Source organism: Drosophila pseudoobscura, chromosome 2, assembly GCF_009870125.1.
Source record: "Drosophila pseudoobscura strain MV-25-SWS-2005 chromosome 2, UCI_Dpse_MV25, whole genome shotgun sequence".
Classification (NCBI taxonomy): domain Eukaryota; kingdom Metazoa; phylum Arthropoda; class Insecta; order Diptera; family Drosophilidae; genus Drosophila; species Drosophila pseudoobscura.
Window position 1 is genome coordinate 17,701,216 of NC_046679.1, and position 26,677 is coordinate 17,727,892.

The 26,677-nt window shown below is 48.4% G+C and overlaps 2 protein-coding genes across 9 annotated transcripts; one reads left to right on the forward strand and one right to left on the reverse strand.

Moving 5' to 3' along the window:
- Window positions 1-269: 269 nt before the first annotated feature.
- On the forward strand, window positions 270-26,642 carry plx (PTB_TBC1D1_like and TBC domain-containing protein plx). 8 transcript variants are annotated; one of them, XM_015182082.2, is made up of 10 exons: window positions 270-695; window positions 1,343-1,635; window positions 9,331-9,864; window positions 20,563-21,332; window positions 21,415-21,570; window positions 22,152-23,039; window positions 23,108-23,250; window positions 23,317-23,909; window positions 23,972-24,541; window positions 24,599-26,642. In XM_015182082.2, the coding sequence occupies exons 2-10, from the start codon at window positions 1,516-1,518 to the stop codon at window positions 25,625-25,627; spliced, it is 4,803 nt and encodes a 1,600-aa protein (XP_015037568.2). In that variant the 5' UTR covers window positions 270-695; window positions 1,343-1,515; the 3' UTR covers window positions 25,628-26,642. The 8 variants fall into 8 exon arrangements, with proteins under 8 accessions (XP_015037568.2, XP_033241833.1, XP_033241830.1 ...); XM_033385942.1 differs by having other exon boundaries at window positions 270-426; XM_033385939.1 differs by lacking the exon at window positions 270-695 and having other exon boundaries at window positions 1,212-1,635.
- On the reverse strand, window positions 4,536-5,932 carry LOC4802049 (serine/threonine-protein phosphatase 2A activator). Its single transcript, XM_001359005.4, has one exon. It carries the CDS (start codon window positions 5,856-5,858, stop codon window positions 4,584-4,586), a length of 1,275 nt encoding a protein of 424 aa, XP_001359042.3. The 5' UTR covers window positions 5,859-5,932; the 3' UTR covers window positions 4,536-4,583.
- Window positions 26,643-26,677: the final 35 nt, after the last annotated feature.

A 26,677-nucleotide genomic window follows, 5' to 3' on the forward strand; every position in this document is an offset into this window, starting at 1 on the left:
TTTTGTATGAGACTATAAGTGTCGTGTCACATGCTTAATCATGTATTAAATCATGTCGCCGAGCCGAAAAGAAAGTGTCGCCGCTGCTGCTGCTACCCGTACCTCGTCCGCCATCAACAATGGCACAGAAGAAGTCCATATTATTTAAAAGAACATGACTTTCAATATTATGATAACAAAAATCAAAAACGTTAATGTACATTTGATTAATATTTAAATATTCTAGGGCTGGCGCGCAAACATCGACGATTTCCAACACTGCTCAAGCGAATGGCAAAATGAAGAAGAAGAAGCAAACAGCTGTTTTGCAATCGGAGCAACGACGCGCATTTGTTCAATTTTTTCCCAACTTTTGTCTATTTAATGTGATGAAGTAAATGCAGAATAAAGATGAATGCAATTAAATGAGATCGGAAAAGCGAGAAAGTAGTGCCGCGAATAAACTTATCTCAATGTCATGCAGGCGCTTGCGCAGTGCGTCCTCCTCGACGGTCGGCAGGACGAAGGACGCAGGAGAACTGTCAAAGTCGTAGAGCAAAGAGCAATCGAATCGAAGCCGTGCAAGGAAGTAGAACTTGTCTGCGGACTTTCCCGTGTTCATTTCTATATTCATTGTTGCAAATCGCTCGCGAGTCTGTGCCTGTGTGTTTGGACACAAAAGCATACCAACACAGAGGCAAGAAAGTAAACTATTGGTGCGTGTGCCTGTGCGTGTGTGTGTGTGTCTGTGGAAACCATAGAAGAGTAAAAAGTTTATGCAAAAGTAAATTCCAACATTGGCATTTTTAGGGGTGGACTCTCTCCCAGTCCGTCTTCCTCTCCCTCTCCCCGCCAGCCACACTATACTGCTGCTGCTCCAGGTGGCGACGCCGCTGCCCCGTTTCCCCGTCTTCCCAATGAACGTGGGGGTGGCTGGTTTTTCCTCCTTCCTCCAACTTCTCCTTTCACCCACTTAGTGCTGCTCTTCTGCCAAGCTCCAGCCCCCGGCCCCCTCCACCGCCTCTGCGCCTGCCACTGTCTGTGTCCCAGCAAATGTGTGTGCATGAATATGGGGAAACAAAGACGGCGAGTGGCAGAAAAAAAATCAATACTGATAGTAAGTTTCGCTGCTCCCCTCGGATGTTAGCCAGGACATCAGCACATACCCCCACATATCTCGTATCGTCTCAGACACACTCAAGTGGCGCAGTCAGGTGGCTGTTGTCACCCAGCACTCCTTCCCCTCGAGGACACTCCCGCTGGTGACTCATGCAAGACACGAACTTCGAATTCCATCAGCAACTCTGCCCCTACTGTGGGTCCATTAAATATTGATTCGGACTCTGCTTCCTCCACTCTGCAGACGGCACACGCTACAAAAACGATTAAAAAGCCATTTGCACAGCAAATAAAACGCAAAACATGTAACTAAATGGTCCGCAACTCGATTGGGCTCACAATTTTAACTCTTTACCGTGCGGCATCAGTGCGCAGAGTGCAGTAAAAATACGTAACACAGCAAAGCAAGGGAGCAAGATGAAAACGCGTCTGGTCTCACTCACCTATCGCGGCAGTGCATCCGTCGATCCCCGCTACTCGGCCTCCATGCTGCCTTGGACAATCAACGACATACGATCCACGGAGAGCTACACAAAGGTGAGTCCGGCTGTTAGAAGGGGAAAACACGGGAATTATTATTACTACTTTATTAGGAGGCATTACAAGTGCCTTCCAATCGTTTCCCTCTTTTCCACTGAACGTTGGAAATGATGCGAAAAGTCGGTCAAAAGTCCCTATAGTCAACACTCCGAATATACACAAGTCTTACTTTTAAGAACTACTACTAGTCCCGAAAACCTATGTGGAATTCCACTACTATTGTAGTCTGAGTTCTCCCCAACTCCGGCATCAAAGGCTACAGATGTATGCAGATATATGATGAATACATAATCCATTCAAGGCATTTGGTGTTCTTCGAACTCAAAGTGGAGCTAATGCTCCACAGACTACGAGTATTTCCAAATTATGTGCGAATGTGTTTCCTGAAAATCCAATCCAATACCCCCCACACCACCCCCTTACTTCTCTACTCGTATATTTATATCGTAGTACTGGCATTCCTATCAGTTTTGTGCCTTTGGCGCAATTAAAAGCAATTTGCAATTATTACGGCTCAGTAAATCAATTATGAGCCGTGAGAGACGGCAAAAGAGGCAGTCCGAAAAGCCAATGAAATTTAATTAATCATTTTGCGCTCCATGAAGGATGATTATTCCGATTGGTGACCCATTAGCTTGCGTTCCCTGGGGGTGGCCTGTGGGGTGTCCCTAAAAATACCACCAGGATAAACGATGACGGAAGAAACGGGCTATTGTGAGGCTCCAATACTGATTCGGGGGGTGATTCACATGGCCAGGGCACAGAAGAGATTACGCCGAGGTGTGGGGCACGTGAGGCAACAAGTTGGCCCCCCTCGCCCCTCTTCGATTAAGGCTTAAAATAGAAATCTAGGTGGCTACCGTCCTTTAGATTGAACTGGAACACAATTAAACAACATTTTTAAAGTTCAGTCTTCAAATATGCCTATGAAACGCACTGTAAGAACCATGCAAAGAGTCTGCCGTGAATACTCCGCCTTTCTTTTGTCCAGTTTGGCTTCATTCAGGGGCATGGCTGGTGGCTGCGTGTTGCTGGGACCTGAAGCCCTGAATCCGTTCTACGTGCCTGTGGCCATGCCCCGGAGGATTCTGCTTTGGCAATTGTTGTTGATGCTTATCGAATGTACCCGGAGAGGGCTTGGGGACCGGTCGGAGCTGGAGCTTACCAAACAGCCGGGGTGTCATATAAATAAATAGTTGGCCAGAATCCGGAGGGGGAACGGCTGGTACTGCGGTTCTGCAACTATAATACGAGTACCTGCTCTGTTCTTTTGCAGCCTGGATATTATATCACTTTCGAGAACCATTAGCTCCGGCTCGAGTGACACTTTATCCGTGCTCTCGCAATCCACTTGGCTCTGGGTATTCCATGACTGACACTTTTCAGACCAGACTCCATAATTCGCTTCGTATTTTCTTGTTTAAATATTTACTCAAGCCTGCACACACTTGTTTATTCAAATTGTTAGTCTCTCTCTCTCTCTGCTGCTTGTAAATTGACACTAAATAAACACGCACCTAGAGAGAACGAAGAGAGACATCAAGAGAGATCCCGTGTGGAGGGAGGAGTGGGGCAGAGGGGGCAGAGGGGCAGCATGAATGACAATGTTTGCCGAAGCTCCTCCCCTTCCTCCGTGTGGCTGCTTATTGCTTATTATGTTAAATAGCGCATGAAAATTATAACAGGCTGACTTCTTGGACGAACGGACGGACGGACGGATGGTGCAACCACCCAGCACCACCCCCTCCCCGCCACAAGTGAGGCATGTGAGGCAACAACATTCCAACATCCGAGGCTTGAGTGCAAGTTGCTGAATAAACATTTTTGGCTCTGCTTTCCACCTTTGGATACGTATCCGATTGTGTCTTCGTATTTCTCGGGGTACAGTCTCGTATCAGTTGGCAATTGATGGATCCCGGGAGTGGAGTGGTCCGGCGGGGTGTCGGGATGCAACAGCTCAATATACCTCTATTTTATTGTATTCAAGGCGAGAATGCTGAGAATCAGTTGGTTCAAATTCAAAGCAAATTCCAAGTATCGCACGTCATTTGCCATGACTCCGTGAAATAGAGGCGTCTTTGGGGATCATAGGACAGGGCACTTCAAATAGTTTTTATCGCCGAATACGTATATTGTGAGACCTGCCACATGCAGGTCATCGTAGCAGGGCACGAATCATGGATAGCACAACATTTGTATCGTATCATCGTATCTATCGTATTCCCTTTGGTGCTCCCAAATCTGACCATCTCTGAGGAGGTGGCTCTCTCTCTGGCGGCGCTACCTTTCGGGTGGCAGGAGCAAAAGTCCCCCGCCGTTGTCGACGCTTGTTTCCATTCATTGACGTCACAGCGCGAGGAAGTTGTGGCAGGAAGGAGAGGTGGAGGGAAAGAGTGGCCTGGTTGCGGCATGGACGGGAAAGAAAATCAATACGCAGCTTGTTTCTGTTTCTGTTTCTGTTTCTGTTTCGTTTTCCCATTTTGCTTTGGCTCGCACTTTGATGCCACTTTTGGTGCTTGTTCCGTGCCTGCTGCCTGCTCCGGCGGGAAGTCACTCAAGCCCCGTTGGTTATCCGTTTTTGGCCAGAGTCACTTGACCCGTCCCGTCCCGTCCCCTACTGTTCCCCCTACTGGTATCTGCCGCGGCATAAATGGTTTCGCACTTCATCATCGTCAGCTGCCCCGCCACTCGCATCCACTACTCGGCCGCCCACCCACTCCTTTCCGACTGGCTGACAGGACTCTGTTTTGTGGTCTGCTGGTTTCCGGATACGTGTTTGCCGCTCCCTTGGCATCGCTGCCACTCTGCGTACGAGTCGAGTCAGCAAATGCATACGCAGATGCAGATGGGAGGCACGTGAGGCATGTGTGTTCCCCCGACTTAAAACCCCAGAGAAATCCAGCTACGAACTGCAATCAATTTTATTTTTAGTCAACAAGAAGGGATTATAAGTGTTTGTCGGCAGCCTCCACATCATCCTTGGACGGGGAGCGCAGGTAGACACTCGCATCGGTCAAAGGGGTGTTTGTGGTGCCAGCAGATAGAATGCTCTCCGAGTCCTCGAAGTCCGGGGACGGAGGCGCGACCTTTGGGGCAGGCTTCTTGGGGGCCTGGGCCTGGTCTGGGGCCTGCTGCCGGCGCTCCTCCTCGAGCTTGAGCTCCAGCTGGCGACGGCGCAGCGGGGACATGACTCCCAGCCTGGCGTGCTCCATCTGTCGTCCCAACGCGGCCTCGCTGAAGGGCATCAGCTTGCCGAATCGGATGTGCTGCATGATCTCGAAGTGGGCCAGCACCTCGTTGAGGTACATGAAGAGCAAGCTGCGGTAGATCTTGGTCCAGGAGGAGAGGGCGGCCAGGCTCCACAGCTGGCAGGAGTGCATGGCGAAGGTGCCCATCTTGGTGTCCGACACGTGCCCGATGCTGCCGATCAGCAGGTACTCCGACCTGTAGCGGGAGACCACGTCCGCGTCGAGCATTTGCCGCGGCGAGAAGGGGGCCTCGTAGCTCAGCTGGGCCACGCCCCAGAGGAACGGCATGAACTGGAAGGTGTCCAGGGAGTAGGCTCCGTGGCTGCCGGCCGACTCCATGGTGTAGATCACCTGCAGACGCCGCACGAACTTCAGGTAGCGCGCGAAGATCACCAGGGCCGAGGCGGCAACGTCGTCCTCCTGCAGGATCTGCGCCCGGAACAGGGAGCACAGGAAGAAGAGGAAGCTCAGCTCATGGCCGGTGCCGTAGTCGATCCTGGTGGCGTTCCCGAACGACCCGGACAGGTACTGGCCCAGCTCGTTCACGTACTGGCACTTGCTGGCGGGCACCGCCTTCTCCACCATCGGGTAGATGCCCCGGAGCATGCTGCGCGACCACCGGCGGTAGGCCTTATTCCCCTGCTCAATGGAGCTGGCGAACGACGCCGCGTTGTCCACCATGATGGGCGGATTGTTGTGGATCATCGCCTCCAGCTGGTCGAAGATACCTGCCAGCCGCGTGATGGCCGGGCTGACCGGAATGCTGTCGCTCAGCCGCAGGCCCTGAATCGTCGTGCTCACGGTGTTGATGTACGCAATCAGCTCGTGATATGCCTGCGAGATCTCCCACAGGTGCACGTCCTGGTGCTTGACTATCCGCGCCTCTGGCCCCAGGCTGGATTGGCTGCAGAACTCGGTCATTAGCCTGATCTTGCCGGCCATCTTCGACTTGCTTTCGCATGTGTCCCCCATAGTTTGGTATGCAATTTGTATTTGGTATCTATGGATCAGATCAGATCCCTAGGGTATTGGCTTGTGTCAGTGCCGGTGCTGGGCTTTCCAGACTGGATCTGACAGTTCCGAAATGTTCAGCTGTCAACGCGAGCCACCTACTCGGTGAAGCAAAAGTGAAGTCGACCCCTTTAGGAGTCTCCTAAAAGGTGTCTTTCCGTCTGTTTCTATTGAAAGTCGACCCTGCCGGGGGCGAGGGGCTGAAGCTGAATACTACGTGAATAATTCATGCCTTAATGGAGCCCTGGGAGGGCTTTAAATCAAGTAGAATTAAGGTAGCATACTTTTATGGGTCCGAATTAAATCTGCGGATGGTGCTAGCACTTTCTACTTTCATCCACTTTCCCCCCCAAAACTAATATAAGCTCCTGTACTCTTCTTCGTATCGGGTTAGGGTTATAGAACATGGCTAGGAGTCGTGGATCCTCTAGGGACCCCTCGTTATTGGGATCTGTATTCACAGACAGCGTCCTAGGGCACACCCTACCACCATCTATTGTTATACGATCGTCGACGAAAGTGTGGATTCATGAGAGTAGAAAAATAAGCAATGGTAATTGGCCCTCCGTAGAACATGTTTGTGGAAGCCAGAGACCAGGTCTCTGGACCTGACCCTTTGCCAGTAGTATTTCAAGCGTGCAACCCGTTATTAAAGACGTCAGTGGCAGTAAAGCAAATGTAGTTAATGCAAATTATATGGCTACAGTCGGCCAGCAACAACGAACAAAGCTAAAACCTATTGTGGACAATTTATTGGGCAACAGCCACAGCGACAGCCACAGCCACAGCCAACGGGCAGCGTCTGCTGCCGCATGGAGACACGGGCAAAAAACGGTTAAAATGTATAAATCACTGGGCGATAGCACGCGACGGCGACGGCAGCGTCATTCAAATGAAAGAGACAGCAACAGCGACAGCAACAGCTGTTTCTGACATGGCGTCTAACTGCACTTTAGTGCGAATGGGTGGGCGTGCGAGCTAGACGGCAATACTCGTATCTACGAAGCTACGAGAGGCCGAGGAGCAATCTAGAGATGGTCTCGTGCTCAGGGACCTCCCGCATCATGCGTGCACAAATCATCGATATCGATTGCGCGATCGTGAGCGACACGGGATATTGTGTCCATTGTCTTTCGATTGTAATGATCCGATTGCGATTAGATGGGAGAGTGTCGAAAGTCTCAAGTGCCTCAATTGATAGTCCGTGACTGAAAGCTCCGACCCACCCGTGTCCATCTCTAGGGCAAATACATGTATGTACATGCAGGTGTAATTTCATGTAGAATCGTGGCATTACCTTCCTTCAATTAGACCTGAAGTGACGCAGAGGGGGCCGGAGCGGGGGAGGTCAAAGTGGAGTTTAAAGAGGTCAAGCCGTCAATTGTTCTAGGGAAAAATACCATATTACGTATACGCAGCGTGCGTCACAGTTTGCATTATATTCTTGACGCATTTACATTTCAATGCGGTTGTTGGCCAGCAATGGAAGAACAAGCGAATGCAGGACACATGTACGATCCAGCCTTATTTGGGTACAGTTGAGTAGAAAAGTTGAGTACCCCTTTTCAGATTTCAATTTCCTTGTAATGAAAGTGTGCGTGGACGGAAACTGGAACCGAGAAAGAGATCAATCATTTACCCGGCCCCTGGGCTCTGTCGGCCCCGGTGGGTGACGGTAGGCGACGCTCCTTCGTCAAGAGTCGAAGGAAATTAATTAAAATAAATTGTCACGGTCGGGGCCTCCACTTAACTGCTGCCATATGTGTGTCAGACGTTTTCAAAATTTTAATTAAATGCCAAACGGTGAAACGAAGCCGGGGACTGCCGGGGACCGCCGGGAACCCAGGCCAAGACTGCGGCGGCCCTAATGGCTACGGGGTTGCCAGGCAGCCCAGTCATTAGGCGTGCTCCCGCAGCAGCTTTCTCAGAGGACATCAATTGCAGGGTTTTGGTTCGCCAATCTAAGAAGAAGGGTCAATGGAGTATCCTTACTCCCAACTTATTTTCCTCTTTCCTATGCCCTTGCCTTTTCCTTCTCCTTCTCCTTTTGATTGAGTTAAAAGTTTTCCGTTCTGTTTTTCTTCGAATTTAGTTTTCAGAGCTGACGCCCCCAGCCCCAGGAGCCCCCCACGGATCCGCCCCAACACTCTACTGTGCTTTGATTTTCATTTAACTTGCTTCGATATTTAATTAGCGAAATGTAAGATTTTAAGGCAGTTCAAAGTCCATTAGAGAGCACACGGATGTTTTCTCGTTCCCCTTGGTACGCCGTGAACTAAATTGGCAAACAAATACGCTTTCTTTGCACATTCCCCGTACATCTAAAACCTTTGAGAACGCGAGACTGAAGGAGAGTCCCCTGCCGTCCTACCAGTGCTGGCCCACAATATACTCGTACTCGTACAAAGATCCCCCAATGGGGCTAAAGAACATAACGACCTGCTTTTCGTACCGCCACAACAACGACGCACCCTGCCCCTGCCCCTGCCCCTGCCGCTGCTCTAAGCACACAACCCAATTTCCACACCCACACCCAGAGGCAGAGCCACAGCCCCCCATCACCATCGTCTCCCGCTCATAGTTGTTGACACTCCCTGGCTACCAGGCTACCAGGCTTTCTGGCTTTCTGGCTTTCGTAGTTGTTAGCATAAAAAGGGGCCAAGAACAAAACGAAAACGTGAAAAAATGAAACGAAAATACAACCAGAAAATAATAGAGAAACGCAGACCAGCTGATGAGGTGGCGGCGGATGCGGAGGACTCTGCTCTGCCGGAAATGGAGCAGCGGCCATGTTGCCATGTTGCCACGTTGCCACGTTGCCGTGTTGGCAGGCATGTCACATTGTCATTGCTGCCTCTTTTCCCATTTTTTTCTACTTGTGCAGGCAAGTATGTAAACTGATTAAAAAGAATTTAATACTGTTAATCTGCTTCGCCTAGTGGAAATGAAACGTTCTCACAAAAGATGCCATAACGTGGTTAATTCCCTCTAGTCGCTGCTCTGTTCGAGCGGGAACGTTGTGAGTCGCAGCTACGGCCGCGACTCTACACTTATACTCGATGCTCAGGCTCTCCCCCCTGTGTGGGGGCTGGGAGATATCTCAAGAGTCTGGATACTCTTATAGTCTCTGAGACATGGCTCTATCGACTCGGCTATAGATTCTAATCAAGAACATATTTACTTTATGGGGTCGGAAACGCTTCCTTCTGGACGTTACACACAACCACTTTGCCCACAAATCTTATACACCCCTATAAAATGGAGCTAAGAATACAGGAAATTACAAATATTAGTACTAAATACAGGAACGATATGCTTGTATTATGTATAAGATCTTTCATCTAATCCCCACTTCAAGCAATGCTCAATTCTGTGCTCGAGCCTGTGAAATATTTACATACTAATCATCTTGGTTGTGTTGGTTTTCTTGCAGCTATCGGTGGGCATTGAGAATGGCATACTAGAGTCGTACAACTCGGACTTTGAGCTGCAGTTCAGCCATCCCCTGAAGCACATCGTGGGCATGTGCCGCATCGTACACAAGCCGCAGGCCAAGAGCATCGGCAATGGGTTTCTCCAGCTCAAATCTAGCGCTGGCCAGGCGGCAGGCAGTGGCCCCTCCAGCGCCGCCGCCGCCACCGCCTCGATGCCTGGTGGCAGCAGCAGCAGCAGCTCGCTGGCCGCCAACGGACTGCGGCACACCCTAACCGCGTCCACATCCTACGGCTCGCTCTCGTCCAGCGCGGCCTCCGCTTATCAGCAGCAGCAGGCGGCGGCCTCGGCGGCGGCAGCAGTGGCAGCAGCGGCCGCGGCTGCGGCGGGTATTTCCGATGGGAGTGGAGCGGCGGAGCAGTTGCAGAATTTCATGGAATTCCAAGGACCCATCACTGGACTGGTCTACTTGCTGAAGGATCCGAAGGATCCGCTGCTGCACATTTATCTGTTTGAGTGCGAAACCATCGAGGAGGTAAGTTCAGGGCCCACTCAGAGCCCGAGGAAAGCCAGATGAATGCCGGATGACGGATGACGGATGGGAAAACTTGTCGACAGCCTGGGCCGACATTGTGTCAGTTGTGTGTCTGTGGTAGGAGCCATGTGGAATGCATGTGTGGGGACAGTCGGTGGCCTTTTCAAATGCCGTCAAATGGAAATGTTTTTAAAAGTTACCACACAATAGTTTTCCATGGAAACTACTCGGATTAAATTGCACAGAACCGGGGAAGGAAGCGCTCTAAAGCTCCTAAGCTCTAAAGGTTTTGCGGCTTTGTTTGTGGAACAATGGCTCGGGATGCTTAATGAGCGACGACTTCTGGTTGCAGAATCTACCAGATGTGAATTTCAAATTGCATTTCTCATTTTTAGTTGCCGTTTGTCTGAGAAGTAGTGGAGGCTGCCGAAGAGCGGGGGATATCTACATACAGACTATATTCCAAGGTGCATATTGTAGTCCAGTCAAAAGTAGACTTATAAATCTTGTGAATGCAAATAGAAAATGGATCTGCCATTAACGAGTTCTTGCTTATTTGGTGGTGTGGTGCCACTCACACGCGACTCTTCGAGACTGTCTTCTAGGGATGTTAAATATTGGTATAGAATGAATGGATCTACTTTTCTAAATATCATTTAATATCGATATTTTTGTGGGTTAGGTATAAGACAAAAATAAGATATTTTCCATACTTATCAAATATCAAAAACCTTCAAAGAGGTCCAAAGAGGTGACAGACAGTGCACTCTCATCACCTGTCATCATCCTATACGCACTCTCCTACCAAACGACAAGAGTAACGGACAGCCAAATGGCGGTGACAGGAGACACAGGAAGGAACGGAACAGCAGAGGCTGAGAACAATCTCGTAGTCCAGTTCATGCACCGAGATTACAACATATACATATTTGAAGAGATGATATTACCGACCATATTACGACCAACCAATATTCTATGATTTCTGGCTGTCACCTAGAAGTGAAGCACTAGCTTGCACACTAATTTATCCTCTGATTCCGTAAAGTAGCTAACGACCGACTAGTTAATGACCCAGAAACTGAAATAAAAACATTTTTCCATGTTGTAAACAAATTACTGAGCCACTGTAGTCGCAGTCTTCCGCTTGGTGCCCGGAGAAAACAACCGAATACTATGTCCATCCAATCACTGGTTCAACGCTACAACGAACCACATCTGACCCCTTTTCCTTATCACGAAACCCTCACGGGCGTGTTTTATTTGCACGTGTGACCTCTTCATTAGGCGAAAGTGGTGGTGGTATTGGTGGGCACCCAGCACGCCATAAATGACTTCCGCTTGCCTTTCTAATCAAAACCTTAGGCCTTAGGACTTAGGACCTACAGGTCACCTTAGGACCCACCCAACAGGCTCCACATATGTATGGGGATGGCTCTTCGAGTTGTATTGCTGTGTTTATTGATCGAATGGGTTGGACACTGAATGAATCCCGTTCGCTTCTTCTTTTCAAGCCTGTATCTTCTATGTGGGTATCGACGTTGATGGAGCCACCAGGCGTGTAACCGTCCACCGTAGAGCTCACAGCTCGTCACAGCTCGATGCTGCGAGTCATTAGCAGTACTCGTACTCGTCCGAGTACGAATATGTTAAGAGAACTCTATGCCAGATTGATGTGAAATCGATTTCACATGCGTTTTTTTGTTTTTCACCTTTTGTGATGCGTGTACCATAAATATAGGACATCGAATTATTTGGCGAAAATCGCAGTTCGTGTTTTCATATATTTTTTTCATTGAACGCTTTTCCAGTTCATTTAAGCGTAATTGCTGAGGATTTTGCATGTGTTGTGTGTGTGTGGGTTCCTCGTTGTTGCCTCGTTGCATGTCAAAAGCGCTTTAAACCATGTCCGGATGGCGGCCTCTTCCCCCTTTGCCATGGCAGTTGGCCTGTGTTTTGGCATTGATGTGGACCCCGTCTGGTTGTTGACTGCGAGGTCTCGGCGGGTGAGTGTTTGCGTAGTTGCAGAGTTTGGCCCCGATCTGTGTCTGCTTTCAGCTGCTTGGCTATCCGATGGCAACTGGGTCACATAACTTTTTTGACTTTAACTGGGTTCCACAGGGGATATAAATATCAATTTCTTAAGCAAAAAGGTCCAAGGAAAAGGTGTGATAAGCAGAGCACACCTCGACATAAATGCCCAGCCGTCCCTCTGGATACACTCCACCAACTGAGGCACTAATTGGTGCCATTAGGCGGTAAGATAAACGCACTTAACCGCCATCCATACACTCCTTCCTTTCCACCCGGAAAGGTAAATGCAGGAAGAGGGGTAAATGCAGGGCCCTGATGAGCAGGGCATACTTCTGGGGAGCAGGCGCATAGGTGCTCCAAAGCAGCTGCGGCACTTCAACCACATCATAGGCTCATAAATATTTAAGGGCTCTGCCCCGCCCCGCCTGTTCGGTTTGGGGCCTGTCCCGGTTAGCAGGCGGATCCGTGCCTTGTCCTCTGCTAAATGACGCGTGGCGCAGAGGTGCCATTCGCCTGTTTAAACTTTGGGCTACCCACCTGGTTCTGGGCAGGACCTAGGCCATCTCGGTTGGTCATTTCCTCGAGTGGGTTTGCATCCTGTGTCCTGACTGTCAGCAGTTTGAAGACTGCACACAGAAAAGGGCTCAAACCGACTCAGACCTTTTTTGGTAGGAATTCGAGTATACTCGTACCATATCCATTCTTGGCACAAAGAAACTTTTCGTAACTAAATTTCAGAGCTAGGGAGGTGGGAAGAGGAGCACGCTCTTTCCGATACGAGTAATTGCCTCTCATTTTTATTTCCTCGTTTTGCATGCAACAAATGCTATTCTTCGGCTTCCTTTGTATGCCTCGAATCCCCCCCCTCCCATTGAATAGGGACGTTCGAAGAACTTGGAACCATTTAGGAATGAGAAAGTACTCTATGATTCGATTATATTCGCAGCTCTGCTGCCTGGCTTTTGCCACGAAAAGATGTTCCATTGCATCTGAACAAACACGATTGCTGAAGAACTGATGTTTTAGTGGAATTAGATACAAAGACCTCTTTTTATTATTAAGATCATATGTTTTGTTAACATGTTCTTCCCTGATTCAACTGATTGCCAACTGATTCAACAACGATATCATCTTTAGACCATATGTTAACGAATATTATATGTCAAGAAAACACCGATTTCCATATACTTTTCTGCCGGTATTATTTTGTGGATGTGCATGGAAAATGAACACTGAATATTTTATATAGAGTTTTGCAATTTCTTACCCCAGCCGTAACGCCCAGACGTAACGCCAGGACATTCTTTGGCTTCAATCTTTAAAACCGTACATTCGATTAGTGTCATATAGGGTCAAATACATGTATTTTTCAATACTGGAATTTGTGACTATTTTTTGTTTACTTTTTGTCGTACGAATGAAACTTAACGACAGAATGGCAGAAATCTGTATATTTAAGCTTTTAATGGAATTTAGTACTCCTGCTGAGATTTCCTTCTATAGAGTGCAGGGCCTTCACCTAGGATGAGCCCTGATAGATATGCCTGGTAGCTCCGAGTGACGTCCTTGTTCAAGTCGAGAATTCGCAACGAGTGCCTCTTCTTGATGTTCCTGGCCTCTCCCGCTATGGCCATGACAATAAATACTCTTGACCAGCCTTGGATCACTTCCAGTCTCTCCCCCTGTAAGCTATGGATCGAGAATCCTTATAGCCACCACAGAATATAATATTGACACTCGTTTGTATGAAGTTACATGAATATTAATTATATTGTTCAACGAAATGTTGATTGAACCCTTGACGTCGGACAACACAACGGATTATCGATTGTGGATCCGCTGATTGTAATTTATGATTTTATTTACCACGTATCAAGTATTCGCAGCGTTGTCTCCCTTTCGCTTTCCATTCCATCTTTCTCCGCATGTTCCTTCACTGCTTCACTACTCTCTGGCGCTCTCCCATTCGCTCTCACCGCTGTGGCTGTAGCTTCTTCGATTTCGCATGCGCAGGTCGCTTCATTCATTCAGTTGTTGCCTGCTTCGACTGTGGCTGTGGAAGTGGCTGTCACTGTCGCTGTCGCTGTCTCTGTCGCTGTCTCTGGCTGGGGGATCTGCTGCTGCCCTCAGTCGTCTGACGGCAATCGAACCGCGTGCGCGCTCCGCTGTGAAGGCGGCGACAGCTCCCCCCCAACGAGAGTGCTGTGAAACTACTTATAATAAACATAGAGTAAATAAATAAATAAATAAATACGAGTTACTGAGCGCAAACCGGGCTAAAGGCATTACCATTGTTCGCTTCAACGAATTGCTGGAACGAACACAAAAAATAAACTTGATTTTAGCAAAAAATGCAAAAAAGTGATTAGCAAATAAAAACTCGTAAACAGAACGTATAGAAAACAAAAATAAATCGGTTAAATAAAAATAAAATCCATAGCAAAATACATATGCATACAGATCCATACTCTTTTCGGTCTGCCTTGATATATCCATAATTTTCACATTCTTCGCACAATTGAAATGCCACTTGAAGAGCATAAACAAATCAATTGAGACCCACTCACGTGGAGTCGAAGCTGGAACGGATCCATCATAATCCATGATCATATGGTAGGCAGAAGGACGACCTTCGACCTTGCTTGAAGTTCTCTGGGCTTCTCAATAGGCTTTCATTGTCCCAAATATCGTACGAGTATAACGGCTATCCGCAAAGTGCCTTTCGCAAACATCTCGACATCGAAATCAATTCGGACCCAAAAGCAAAGCAAAGCAAAGCGAGACCCAAAGCAAAGTCAATTAACGCGACAATTAGCAGAGGCGCGAGATAAAGATAGAAGATAGATGGATAAACAAATGCACATAGAACTACTACTACTACACATGTACATATGTATATATATCTATATATACAGTTATAAATACACACTGACATTGTATTGTAGGAGAATATATTATTATCGGTGCTTGTTTCCCCGGTACTCCCCTGAGCCGGAGGTTCTAGAGACAAGTGCAGCTCTGGGAACCTTTTTAATTATAATGATTTATCGGGCAGCCAAGCGCAGCTGACAGTACTTTGACCCTTCCGTCCCTACTCTGTCTCCCGATCGGCCCATCGGCCCATCTCCCTCTCTCTCTCGCCAACAGCTGATCCGTTGGGCCGACAACTGTTTGTTCGAAATTCGAAAATACTTTCGTTAGTCGCGGGGAATCTGTTGGCTATCGAAGCACACTCGGTTCGCATTTGTCACGGGCCTTGATGGTCATTTCAAAGTAAATGGGCATCGTGTAAGGTCCGGTATATGTAGTTTAACGTATAGGGAGCGCCCCGAGTGGATACACCAAGAGCGAGTAGTCTTTGGCTCACTGAAAGTGGGGGCGGGGGTGTGTGATGTACATATGTGATGATAATTCAAAAATATCTGATAATAAAAATACACTAAAATTGGCCATTGACAAAGTGTGAGGAAAAAATCTAATAAAATAATCTACGAGTATTAATAAAAGCAGTGTTCTCTTTTTCAAATTAGCTGTCAAAAAGTGGTGTTAATATTATTCATCAAAAATAAAAAAGTGAATTATCGAAATAAAAAGTTCAACTAAATGCAATACAGCAAATAAAATGTGTAATAATTATTAAATTAAAACGATATAAAAAAGCAACAAATGAATCTATTCACAGTGTCACATTTTGCTTATGTTTAATAAAAATTAATTACAACACTAATAACAAAATAAATAAAATATGTTTAAATATTCTTGAAACAGCTACATCATTTTACGAACTTTTCTATAAAAAAAAGAGACTATTTTTACCATGGAAAACTTGTGATATTCACTTATACGTAAACTTTGACCTCGAACCAAAACAAGAAACACGCTCAAAATAGAACCTTGTGATAATAGCCTGCGGCGTGAGTTGCAAGTGTAAGTTGGGACAGGAATACTCGTACAGAGGCGGCGGAGGATCAGCAGCTTCAATATGTTTACTGTGCCGTTCCACCGGGACACCATCCTGACGACCTCGGTCAGCGATGCATCGGTGCTCAACAAGAGCCGGGCCGTACGTAGAGATTCAGAACCAGATCCAGAACGGAGCTAATCCGTTCAATTGATTTCTATGCCTATGCCTGTGTTCGTTTTTGTTTTACTTCATGTTGGTTTGCCTCTGTGCAATGCCGTCTTATGCAATGGCTTTGTTATGCATGCACCGCCGTGATTCGATTCGATTTGATTGCATTGCATTGTTCTTTTGTTCCCAACTAATTGCAGCGTTTAGGCCAAGCTAAAAGCTAGCTCTCTCTTACCTAACCCTGGCTTCCACTTGTCATTAATTGATTTACCCTTGAGGCGGTCCACCCCTCTGCCATGGCACTCTGTAGATGTCGTTTCGTTTCCCCATTTCCCTCCACTTTTCATGGATCTTATTGAAACTTAAGAGAAGAGACAATTCCGAGGCAAATGCTTTGAATATTCCATCTTGGGCATTACCATATAAAGTGTTTCTGTGTACATTTTCCATCCTATCCTGCAACTTCTCATCAAATTAAATTCCTCGCGCGTGCCAAGTGGCCGAAGGGTCGAAGGGTCGCAGAGTCAGGGAATTTACTGTTAGCCGGCATAGGCGCCAGAAAAAGTTTCCTCTTGACCATGGCCATGGCCTGGCCCTGGTGTCTAAAAGAGCGTCACAATTGGGAAAGGGAAAGGAAAAGCTGACTTGACTTTCCATGTTACCTGCTAAGGGGCTTCAGAATTTGTTCAACATCCCAAACCATTGGTGTTATTTTTTGCTCGAGCCAAGGAGTTGCAAAAGCTTCAAGTGAATAAGGTATTTAAGATATTAAAACAATATTGTAGAGCCCATTGTGCCCAGCCCGGCCTCTAGTATTCGATTTGTATTCTCCCCCTCGATAAACCGGTCACAAATTACCGAATAGTTAAGAGCACAAAGTTGTCTACGAGGAAAACTAAGCGTCAATGCAATTTGATAGAAAACCATAATTCGAGCTACCCGCTGGAATATCACATTAGATTCCAGTACACAAAGTCCAACATTCAATCGAAGTGGCAGACACCGATACTCGGATTAATGAAAACAAATATCGCATTTCGGCGGGTGTTGCACTCCCAATACATGTGGCACTCGTGAGCTGGACCTGCTTTTGTTTATTCAAATGGCCCGGAACAAATCGCTCTTAACCCAAACCGGACCGAACCCGGCAGCGACAGCAGCAGCGGTACAAATTGGCAAGGAAACGCATTGCATACAGTCTTGACCTTAAAACGAGTCTATATTGAATGTAAACAAGCTCGTTAGAGGTTTGCCAGCACTTGCAATGCCGCTGCCGCTGTCCATTGTCGTCAGATTGAGTGGTCCTCTAGACTTGGGACTGGGACTGGGTTCAACGGGCTCCGCTCCAGGTAGGACAGGTGCTGCCACTCTTTGAAATGCCAGGTTTTGCTATTCACTAGGCACCCGGGCTCTACAGTTTTCCAACTTCCAGCTGCGATAACAGCAGACACGTCTAGCCACGAAAATGCTGACGCGAAACATTTAACTCTGTAGATTCTGTCGATTCTGTCAGATACATATTCGAAATGGGGGGAAGTTCCATCTACTGAACGACAGACCGTAGCCAGTGGGTCGCTCGCGAACCTTTCCGAACTTGATTGGTATAATTTGGTTAATATCATCATACATTTTGCTGGGTCTAACGTTGTAACTTAGACATGTTTGCATGAGATACATGAGAGTGTATCGTGAAAGGAACTTAAAAGCCGCAGGTCAGTAATAGACTTTGGATAAATTATACGTTTCCATCTCAGGTTTAGCTCGGGCTTACAGCTTTCCACTTTCAGCTTCATAGTGGAAAATCAAGTTGGATTTGAATTCAATTATTTGTATTGTCTCTCCGGTTCTACTTTTTCCATTAAGATATCCCCCAGCTAGAGTGTTCTCTGTGCACTTTGCACGCAGTGCACTTGTCACAAATTATTAATTATTATAGTCCCATTTTTTTGTTAATAGACGCAAAAATCCCCACAGAATGTACGTTTATACCTTTGTTCATCTATAGAAATCGCCATAAATAAATGTATTTTATTGTTTGTTTGTTGTTTCCCGCTAAATTACATCACTCAAGTACACGAGTAGGCATACTAGTAAAGGGCATGTGCAGGTCATCTTGTCACTGACTGAGGTTTGTTAACAGTTTTTGCTTTTTCAGTTGCATTTCCTGTCTGTGGGCTTTAAACGGTTTTCGGTCCGGGCTGGGGAGTTCGGGACGCGAAAATGTCATAAAATCGGTGGAGTGGAGATTATATGTAAGCGCGTGCAAATCGCCTGTAAATCGCCTCTAATTTGACTTTGAATTTGAGTTTGTTGGCTGGCATTGGGGCTTGTCAGGGCAGGGGTTTTTATACCCGATACTCAAAATGAGTATAGGGGTATATTAGATTTGTGGTGAAAATGTGTAGAGTCCAGAAGGAAGCGTTTCCCCATAAACTATATACATATATTCTTGATCAGCATCAATCGCCGAGTCGATAGAGCCATGTTTATATGCCCGACTGTCCGTCCCTATGAGCGACTAGTGCTCAGAGACTATAAGAGCTAGAGCAGCGATCCAGATTTCTCTGATATGTCCCTGTTACAAGTGTATCCACAATTTTCAATGACCATATCTACTAGATTGCCGAATCTGGATCAGATCGGATCATTATTAAAACGAAAAGGAGTAAACCGGTTTACAGTGTCTCTTTCGCACGTACCCTTTGTGGTGTTTGGCCGAGGAGAGCCACACTGACTATGTATCGGGTATCAATGTAGAGTTGCGGTCGCAGCAGCAACTCCCAACGCTCCCCCTCGTTTCTGTTCTGTTCTGTTCTGTTTTGTTTCGGAGAGGCCGAGTACTGTTGATTCGACATTTAATATGAATACTGACTATGTATCGGGTATAAATGTAGAGTTGCGGTCGCAGCAGCAACTCCCAACGCTCCCCCTCGTTTCTGTTCTGTTCGGTTCTGTTTTGTTTTGTTTCGGAGAGGCCGAGTACTGTTGATTCGACATTTAATATGAATGTTTTTATGCAAAGGCAATAACACAACAACAGTAAAAGTATTGTAATAATAAAAAATTTCGCAAACACGTAAAACGAGGAAAAAGACAAAAAAAGGCGTCGAGTGAAACGCGAGGCGAACGTGACGTTCAATTGGATTCCTGCGAGCGTTTTCAGCATTATTTATGTGTAGTGCTTGTTTTCGTAAACAAAAATAATAAAATAATAAAAGGAAAAAGAAAAAAAAAAGAGAAATATGTATACTGAAAGGCACTACTGGCGCACACTTTGGGAAACACGCGTTGTCAAGCGTGCCACAGAAATCTAAATAGATATATAATATACGAGTAGTATATAGGGTACATAATACCATGTGTATGTGTACAGATGTGTCTTTTGGTCAATTTTGGCCCGCACATGACGTCACGATCACGATCACTCGGCGAGTGGCTGATCAACGGCGACGCTACTAGGAATCGATTCTGTTCCTCGTATCCCCAAAAGAGCAGAAGTAAAATTGAAATCAATTTGGGATGATAACTATTTCGTTCGTTTGCTTAAATTTGTGCCTTAAAATTGCTGATAAATGACAATTAGTTGTATGTATCTTCGGGATACATACATATGTATACGAAACGCATCTGACAGACAGCTGCATGCCCCGAGAGTGGGTTGGCATTGGACTTTTAACTTGCTGGCAGCCGCTGCCATCATTTTTGGCAGCTTTTCAATGAACCCAAAATGGGGCAAGGGGGCAGCATGAGGGGGCACCGCTGCACCGCTCTCTGAATGAACAGCAGAGAGAAGATCCGACCAGCATCACGCCGGCAGCAGCTGATGCATCCACTTGCAGCACGAGTACACTGGGCCTACAGGCAATATAGGGGAGGCACGAGGGAGGCCCCCAAGAAGTCGGTGGCAGAGCAGAGCAGACGCGATGTCTGCGCCATGAGCATGGAACATGATCACTGAGTCACGGAAGATGCTGACGAACCCATTCTTAAGAAATTCAAATTCGAGTACAAGTGCGTCCTGCCCCTAATCAGATATGAATCTGGGAGCAGTCTCTCAAAAAACAACCCATTCGGCGAACAACAACGTCCCTGTCATCCACACGACTTATAGCCTCGATCCCAGTCTCGAGTCCAGCATTAATGTTCGCCTCGTCATGCACACGACATGTATTGTGTTTTTCCCTTCGCGGGCATTCTCCTTTGCACTCTCTGTTTGTGCCTCTGATCACAGAATAGATCTCTGATCTCTGGGGTCAGTTGAGAGCAAGGACGTGCCCAACATTGACATTGGACATTACTGAGGCGGTATAGATTCTAAGCGCAACCACCACAGGATACCACTTATGGTCTAGCATGGGTGCATGGCATTCGGTTAATTTTTGTTCGATGAAACATGGTCATAGTGGGTTCTAGTCGGAGGGATTGTGGAGAAGAGAGTGGAGTCGTAAGGCTAGACGGAGCGGAGGAGGAGACATAGACTTTCTTCTTGTATTGAGGGCACGTGGAAACTAGTACCATCCTAATCCTAACCCCAATCCCAATCCCAGACAGCTATCAATTGAGTGACTCACGAGTTCTGGCCGTTCCGTTTACAGATGGCCGAGCTGATGCACCAGATGCGGGATCCGGCCCACACTCTTGGCGGCTCGGTGGGCAGCATTCCGCAGACGTTGATTGGAGGCGCCGGCGGAGGAGCAGGAGGACACAGCTCCTCAAATGGGGCCCTGAACGGGATTCACGCCACACCCGCGACGAACCTGAAGATGAGCGAGGCCATGCGGCAGGCCCAGCACGATGCGAGTCCCAATCCGATCAGCTCCAAGATGAAGGCCTCCAAGTCGTACACGCACGGCCTGAGCAGCTCCTCCGGCACGGTGAACATTCCCACATCCACCTCGGCGCAGAGCAACCTCTCCCTGCTGGCGGACATCTCGCCAAACCACACGCACTTCTTCGAGGTGATGTACGTGGGCAAGATTCGAGTGTCCCAGAAGCGGGTGCCAAATTCCTTCATCGACGACGCCCTGCCCAAGTTCAAGGCGTACGACGCGCAGCGCCTGCGGCTCCTGCAGAACCGCAAGATGTCCCTCAGCAGCGAGGGGGGTGTGGGCATCGAGGCCAAGACCGTCTCAAGTAGTCTCAAGAGCCACGACCTCAAGGAGGAGGATGAGGAGCAGGAGCAGCAGCAGCAGCATCAGCAGCCAGAGGAAGAGCCCCCGGGAAGGCCTCTAGTGCAGCTGCAGCTGACAGGCGCTGAGGAGGGGGCCGCGCCGCGTCCCCTTGAGGAGAACAAGGAGAACAAGTCGCCCGAGAAGCGCCCTTTGCTGCGCGGCCAGAGCCAGATTGAACTAGGCCACAAGGAACAGTAAGTAGCCAGCCCCCCTCAAGTACTTTTCCCCTGACATTTCGCCCAAAACTTCTTTGTCATGCCAAACCTCACCTCGAAGGCAAACCGAGGATAGCCAGCCGGAAACGCCCAATGTCATTGTTAATAAGCAGCCCACGCCGCCCAGGGACCAGGGCGCGGCATCAGCCAGTGCTTCTGCTTCGGCAGCTGCCCCAGTCGGCCCCAGTCAGCTGCATCCCAATTATGCGCTGGAGAAGTAAGTGGCCACCCAGTAGTCCGCCATCCCGCCGCATGATTTGCATACTTTGATTCGCTTTTTCGTTTACCAATTATTCAGTGACCTTCCATACGCATTGCGGTAACAATTCAAGTAATAAATCCTCAAAGAAACTACGACTATGTAGCTAGACTATGTACTATGTACATATATATCTAATATTTACATGCGTACTATATTCTATATACGGCACACACACAACCAAAGCTAAAGACTCCAAAGCGAAAAGAAATACATGTCGCGTGCATGACCAAGTCACTCTTGTTGCTTGTTTCGCGCTCAAATTATTGTCGAAATATTGAATATATGTACAGTACGCATGAGGTTCAGCACTCTAGTGAAGGTATGAAGGCCACCGAATATAGTATATGTATTTGTAGACCTAGATTTCTTGGTTCCTTTCTTGTTTTTCGTTTTTTTTCGCCTGCCCAGCAGCACCCATTGCCTCTATTTTATCGCATGACGCCACAGAATGCACATGCACCCCTCCCCAGTTAGAGGCTAGAGGCTAGTGGCCCCTAGTGTGCAGCTCGTTGACAAAATTGATCCATCCATTGCAGCATACCAAAGCAGAGGGATCGCTCCGCCTCGCAGGGCTGCATCCCGCCGTATGTGGAGCAGAACCGGACGATGGTGTTCCTGGTGGGACGCTGCGATCTGCGGCTGATCTCGCCGGACCGCAAGCAGGTGCTGCTCTACAAGGACTTCAAGGACGTGGCCAGCTGTGTGCACGGCCAAAAGTCGCTGGACCACTTCGGCATCATTTGCCGCGAGCTGAATAACGAGGGCTACATCGGGTACGTGTTCAAGTGTCAGTCGGAGCACGTGTGCGACGACATTGTGGCAGCCATCGCCCAGGCCTTCGACACCTGTGCGGAGCAGAAGAAGAAGCAGGAGACGCAGATCTTCAGCTGCGAGCATTGCCCCATGTTGTGGTACCACAAGCTCTGCACGGACGTGGAGGGACTGTCCGAGAAGAAGACACAGGCCCTGATCCTGCGTCGAATCGAGACCCTAAGCGACGATGAGCAGGAGATCGTGTGGGCCAAGTTTTGTGGCTCCGAGAAGACCAATTCCCCGGTGGCCGAGCAGAACCAGTTCCTCATGATGCTTTTGCGTGCCCACTGCGAGTCCAGACAGCAGCGGCATGTGCACGACACCGCGGAGAACCGCTCAGAGTTCCTCAACCAGTATCTCGGCGGCAGCACCATCTTCATGAAGGCCAAGCGCTCCCTGACCAACTCATTCGATAATCTCTTGAAGCGCAAGCCCTCCAAGGACGACATTGCCGTGCCGCCCCACAACCTGCGCGACATAAGGGAGGGCTCAGCTGAACCCCTAGGCACCGAGTCGCCTCCAGAGGGCTTCCGATCTCGCTCGAACACCGTCGGAGCGAGTCCCAGCAACAAGCCCACCGCCGATCAGCTCAAGAGCCCCATGATGGACATGTGAGTAGAGTCATTCGAAACTTTCACTGCTTGCCCCACTGATGGCACCCTTTCTGATCCGCGCGCAGATTCATCAAGGTGGGCAACAGCCCCAAGGAGGCAGAGACACATCAGGGCTCCTGGCGGCAGGCCATCCTCAACAGCGTAGTCACCCCCTCCAAGGGGCTAGACAGCGAGGTGCCCACTGAATTCCTGTCGCCCATGCGCAAGCGTAAGTTTTTTTACACTTTCATTCATTCAATTGTCGTTTGATGATGATGGCATTGTCCGATTGCAGCTGTGAAGAGGGGAAAGCGCGATGCGGCCGAGCTGCGGGAGCTGTGGCGCACGGCCATTCGGCAGACAATCATGCTTAACCGCATGGAAACGGAGAATGCCATGCTGCAGCTGCGCCAGAACGAGAACGAGCTGAAGCGCATCAAGCTGGACTATGAGGAGATAGTGCCGTGCGACAAGCAGCTGATCGAGCGCTGGGAGCAGATCATCGAGCGCAACTCCACGCAGATCGGCAACAAAAAGGACCCCAAGGTGCTGGGCCATGCCATCCGAACCGGAGTTCCTCGCTCGAAGCGCGGTGATGTGTGGACCTTCCTAGCAGAACAGCATTCCATGAACACGGCGCCGGTGGACACCAAGCGATTCCCCAACTTCAACACGCCATATCACACGCTGTTGAAGCACCTCACGGAGCATCAACACGCTATTTTCATAGACCTAGGCAGGACGTTTCCCAACCATCAGTTCTACAAGGATCCCCTGGGCCTGGGACAGCTCTCGCTGTTCAATCTGCTGAAGGCCTATTCCATACTCGACCCAGAGCTGGGCTACTGCCAGGGTCTCGGCTTCATCTGTGGCGTTCTGCTGTTGCACGTAGGCTTGGCTTGGCAGAAGCTCCTGGCTTCCTGTGTCCTAATATAACTTATGTTTTGCAGTGCGACGAGGCCAGCGCCTTCCAGCTGTTGAAGCATTTGATGTTCCGCCGCAACATGCGCACCAAATACCTGCCAGACATGAAGAAGTTTCAGCTGCAACTATACCAGCTCTCGCGCCTGGTCAAGGACCACCTGCCGGATCTGTATGTGTGGCTGGATCAGAACGATGTGTCGCCCACTCTGTACGCAGCTCCCTGGATCCTCACTGTGTTCAGCTCCCAGTTCCCCCTGGGCTTCGTGGCCCGCGTCTTCGATCTGATTTTCCTCGAGTCCTCCGACGTGATCTTCAAGTTTTCCATTGCACTGCTCTCCGTGCACAAACAGCAGCTGCTCGCCAAGGATAACTTCGAGGAAATCATGGACTACCTGAAGACGGTGGTGCCCAAAATCGAGCCCAACTGCATGGAGAAGATCATGAAGCTGGTCTTCTCCATGGACATTGGCAAGCAGCTGGCCGAGTACAACGTGGAGTACAACGTGCTCCAAGAGGAGATCACAACCACCAACCATCACCTGGAGATGTTGAACAGAGAAAAGACGCAGAATCAGCATCTGGAGCAGCAGCTGCAGGTTCGTGCTCTATCGATGTCTTTACTTTCCTTCGGTACTTACTTCCTCCTTCCGCAGTTCGCTCAATCCTCGATTGCTCAGCTGGAAACCACGCGCTCTTCCCAGCAATCCCAGATAACTTCGCTGCAGTCGCAAGTGCAGTCGCTGGAGCTGACCATTCAGACGCTGGGCCGGTATGTGGGCCAATTGGTGGAGCACAATCCCGACCTGGAGCTGCCCAACGAGGTGAGGCGCATGCTCCAGCAGCTAGACGACCTAGAGCGACAGCGCCGCCGGCCGGTCTTTGCCGACCGAAAGATCGGCAAATCCATCTCAGTGAACAGTCACTTGGGGTTTCCCCTCAAGGTGCTCGAAGAGCTGACCGAAAGAGACGAACATGGTTCGCCACAAAAACAGAAGAAGGAGAAGACACCTTTTTTTGAGCAGCTGCGTCAGCAGCAGCAGCACCGCATGAATGGTCAGTCCAGCAATGTCCCGGCCAATGAGCCGGTGGTCTCCGCTGTCGCGCCTACACCACCTTCGCGGCCCAATCGCCTGCTCGACAATGCCAGTGCACGGACCGTCATTCAAACAAAGCTGGACGAACTAAAGCTGCCCGAGCACGTGGATAAGTTCGTCGCCAATATCAAGAGTCCACTGGAGGTGGACTCTGGCGTGGGCACGCCCCTCAGCCCGCCCAGTACTGCGAGTAACAGCAGCGGGGGGAGTATTTTCAGTCGCATGGGCTACAAGACCACGCCTCCAGCGCTGTCTCCGTTAGCGACACGTCAGACGTACGGCAGCAGCGCCGTTGCCATCACCACCGCACCGGCGCCGGGGCCGATGGAGCAGGTGCCACCCGCAATGACTATTGCGGCTCTGCCACAGGAGGAGGAACAGGCCATGCACCCGCTCAGCATGGTGGGCGGCGATGTGAATGTGCGCTTCAAGGGCACCACCCAGCTCAAGTCGATACGTCCTGTGCACCACATGAGAGCGATTCCTCTTGGAGGTGTCCAGCACCAGTCCAGCACAGAGTCGTCTGTGGGTGTGGCGCCTGTTCCGGTGGAGCTGGCACCTCCTGCAGCGACTACCGGCCGCAGCTAACGGTTTTGATTCATCAGCAAGCTGCTTCGCGGGTTCTATCCCGAGCCGACCCCCTGAGCAGAATCCAGCACCTGGACACGGACGGACAGCTTACCCATGCTACTCATGAACTTCTATTGCGGCTTAGATATAAAGTCAACCTATAACTACTTCGTTTTCAAATTGTGTCAATGCGCGCACAAAATGTTGCCATATATATTGCTCCGCAAGTCACGCAATCGTTATAAACTGACCCCCACTCCCAGAATAATATAAACCCCACACTCCTACATGTATAGTATGTGTAGTATGCTTATACGAAGGAATTGGACAAATGCTTTTTCAAGGTTTTATAGATTTGGCTACCTTTTTGAAATCGATGCTTGACGCCTCATCCACAGTCACAGCGAAAAATAAACCAAATTACACGGGGCATTAATAAAAGAGTCTGTAGCTTGTTTAGTTTAGTTTTTCTTTCACTATTACCTTAATGTTTAACGAATTTACTTAGTAGCTACTTGTTGTTACTCGATTTTCGTTGCTTTAGTTACATTTAGTATAGTACATTAGTTCTTAACATTATCCTAAGTTGTAACTATATATTTCTATTGTACATTTCTCCCCAGGGTTTTTATTTGCAATTTAAACTTAAATGAGAAACTAATGTATAAAACGACACTTGTATTCCGGCGAGATTCGCTTGTAAATACGAGTAGGGTTCTTAAATACGAGTAGGATACAATTTTCTGAAATCTCTTCTCTTACGATTATGGTACTTGGATTGTATTGATTTAATTACAAACAAATTACAAACTATATGCAATAACTATAAAATGTGGAAAATATATACAAAAACATCAAAACAAACAAATTGCTTCTGTATCAGGTACTTAACTTATGTATCTATTGCTTAGCCCGGGATGCTTTTCATCGGGCGCCCGGAGTTTGTTTAGCTGATTTGGGTTACAATATGAGTAAAATCAACAGCAATTATATGAAAACAGTAATAAAGTCAACAAAAATTATTTAATCGATACCAGATTGAGTCTTTCAATTAAATATTCGCGACCT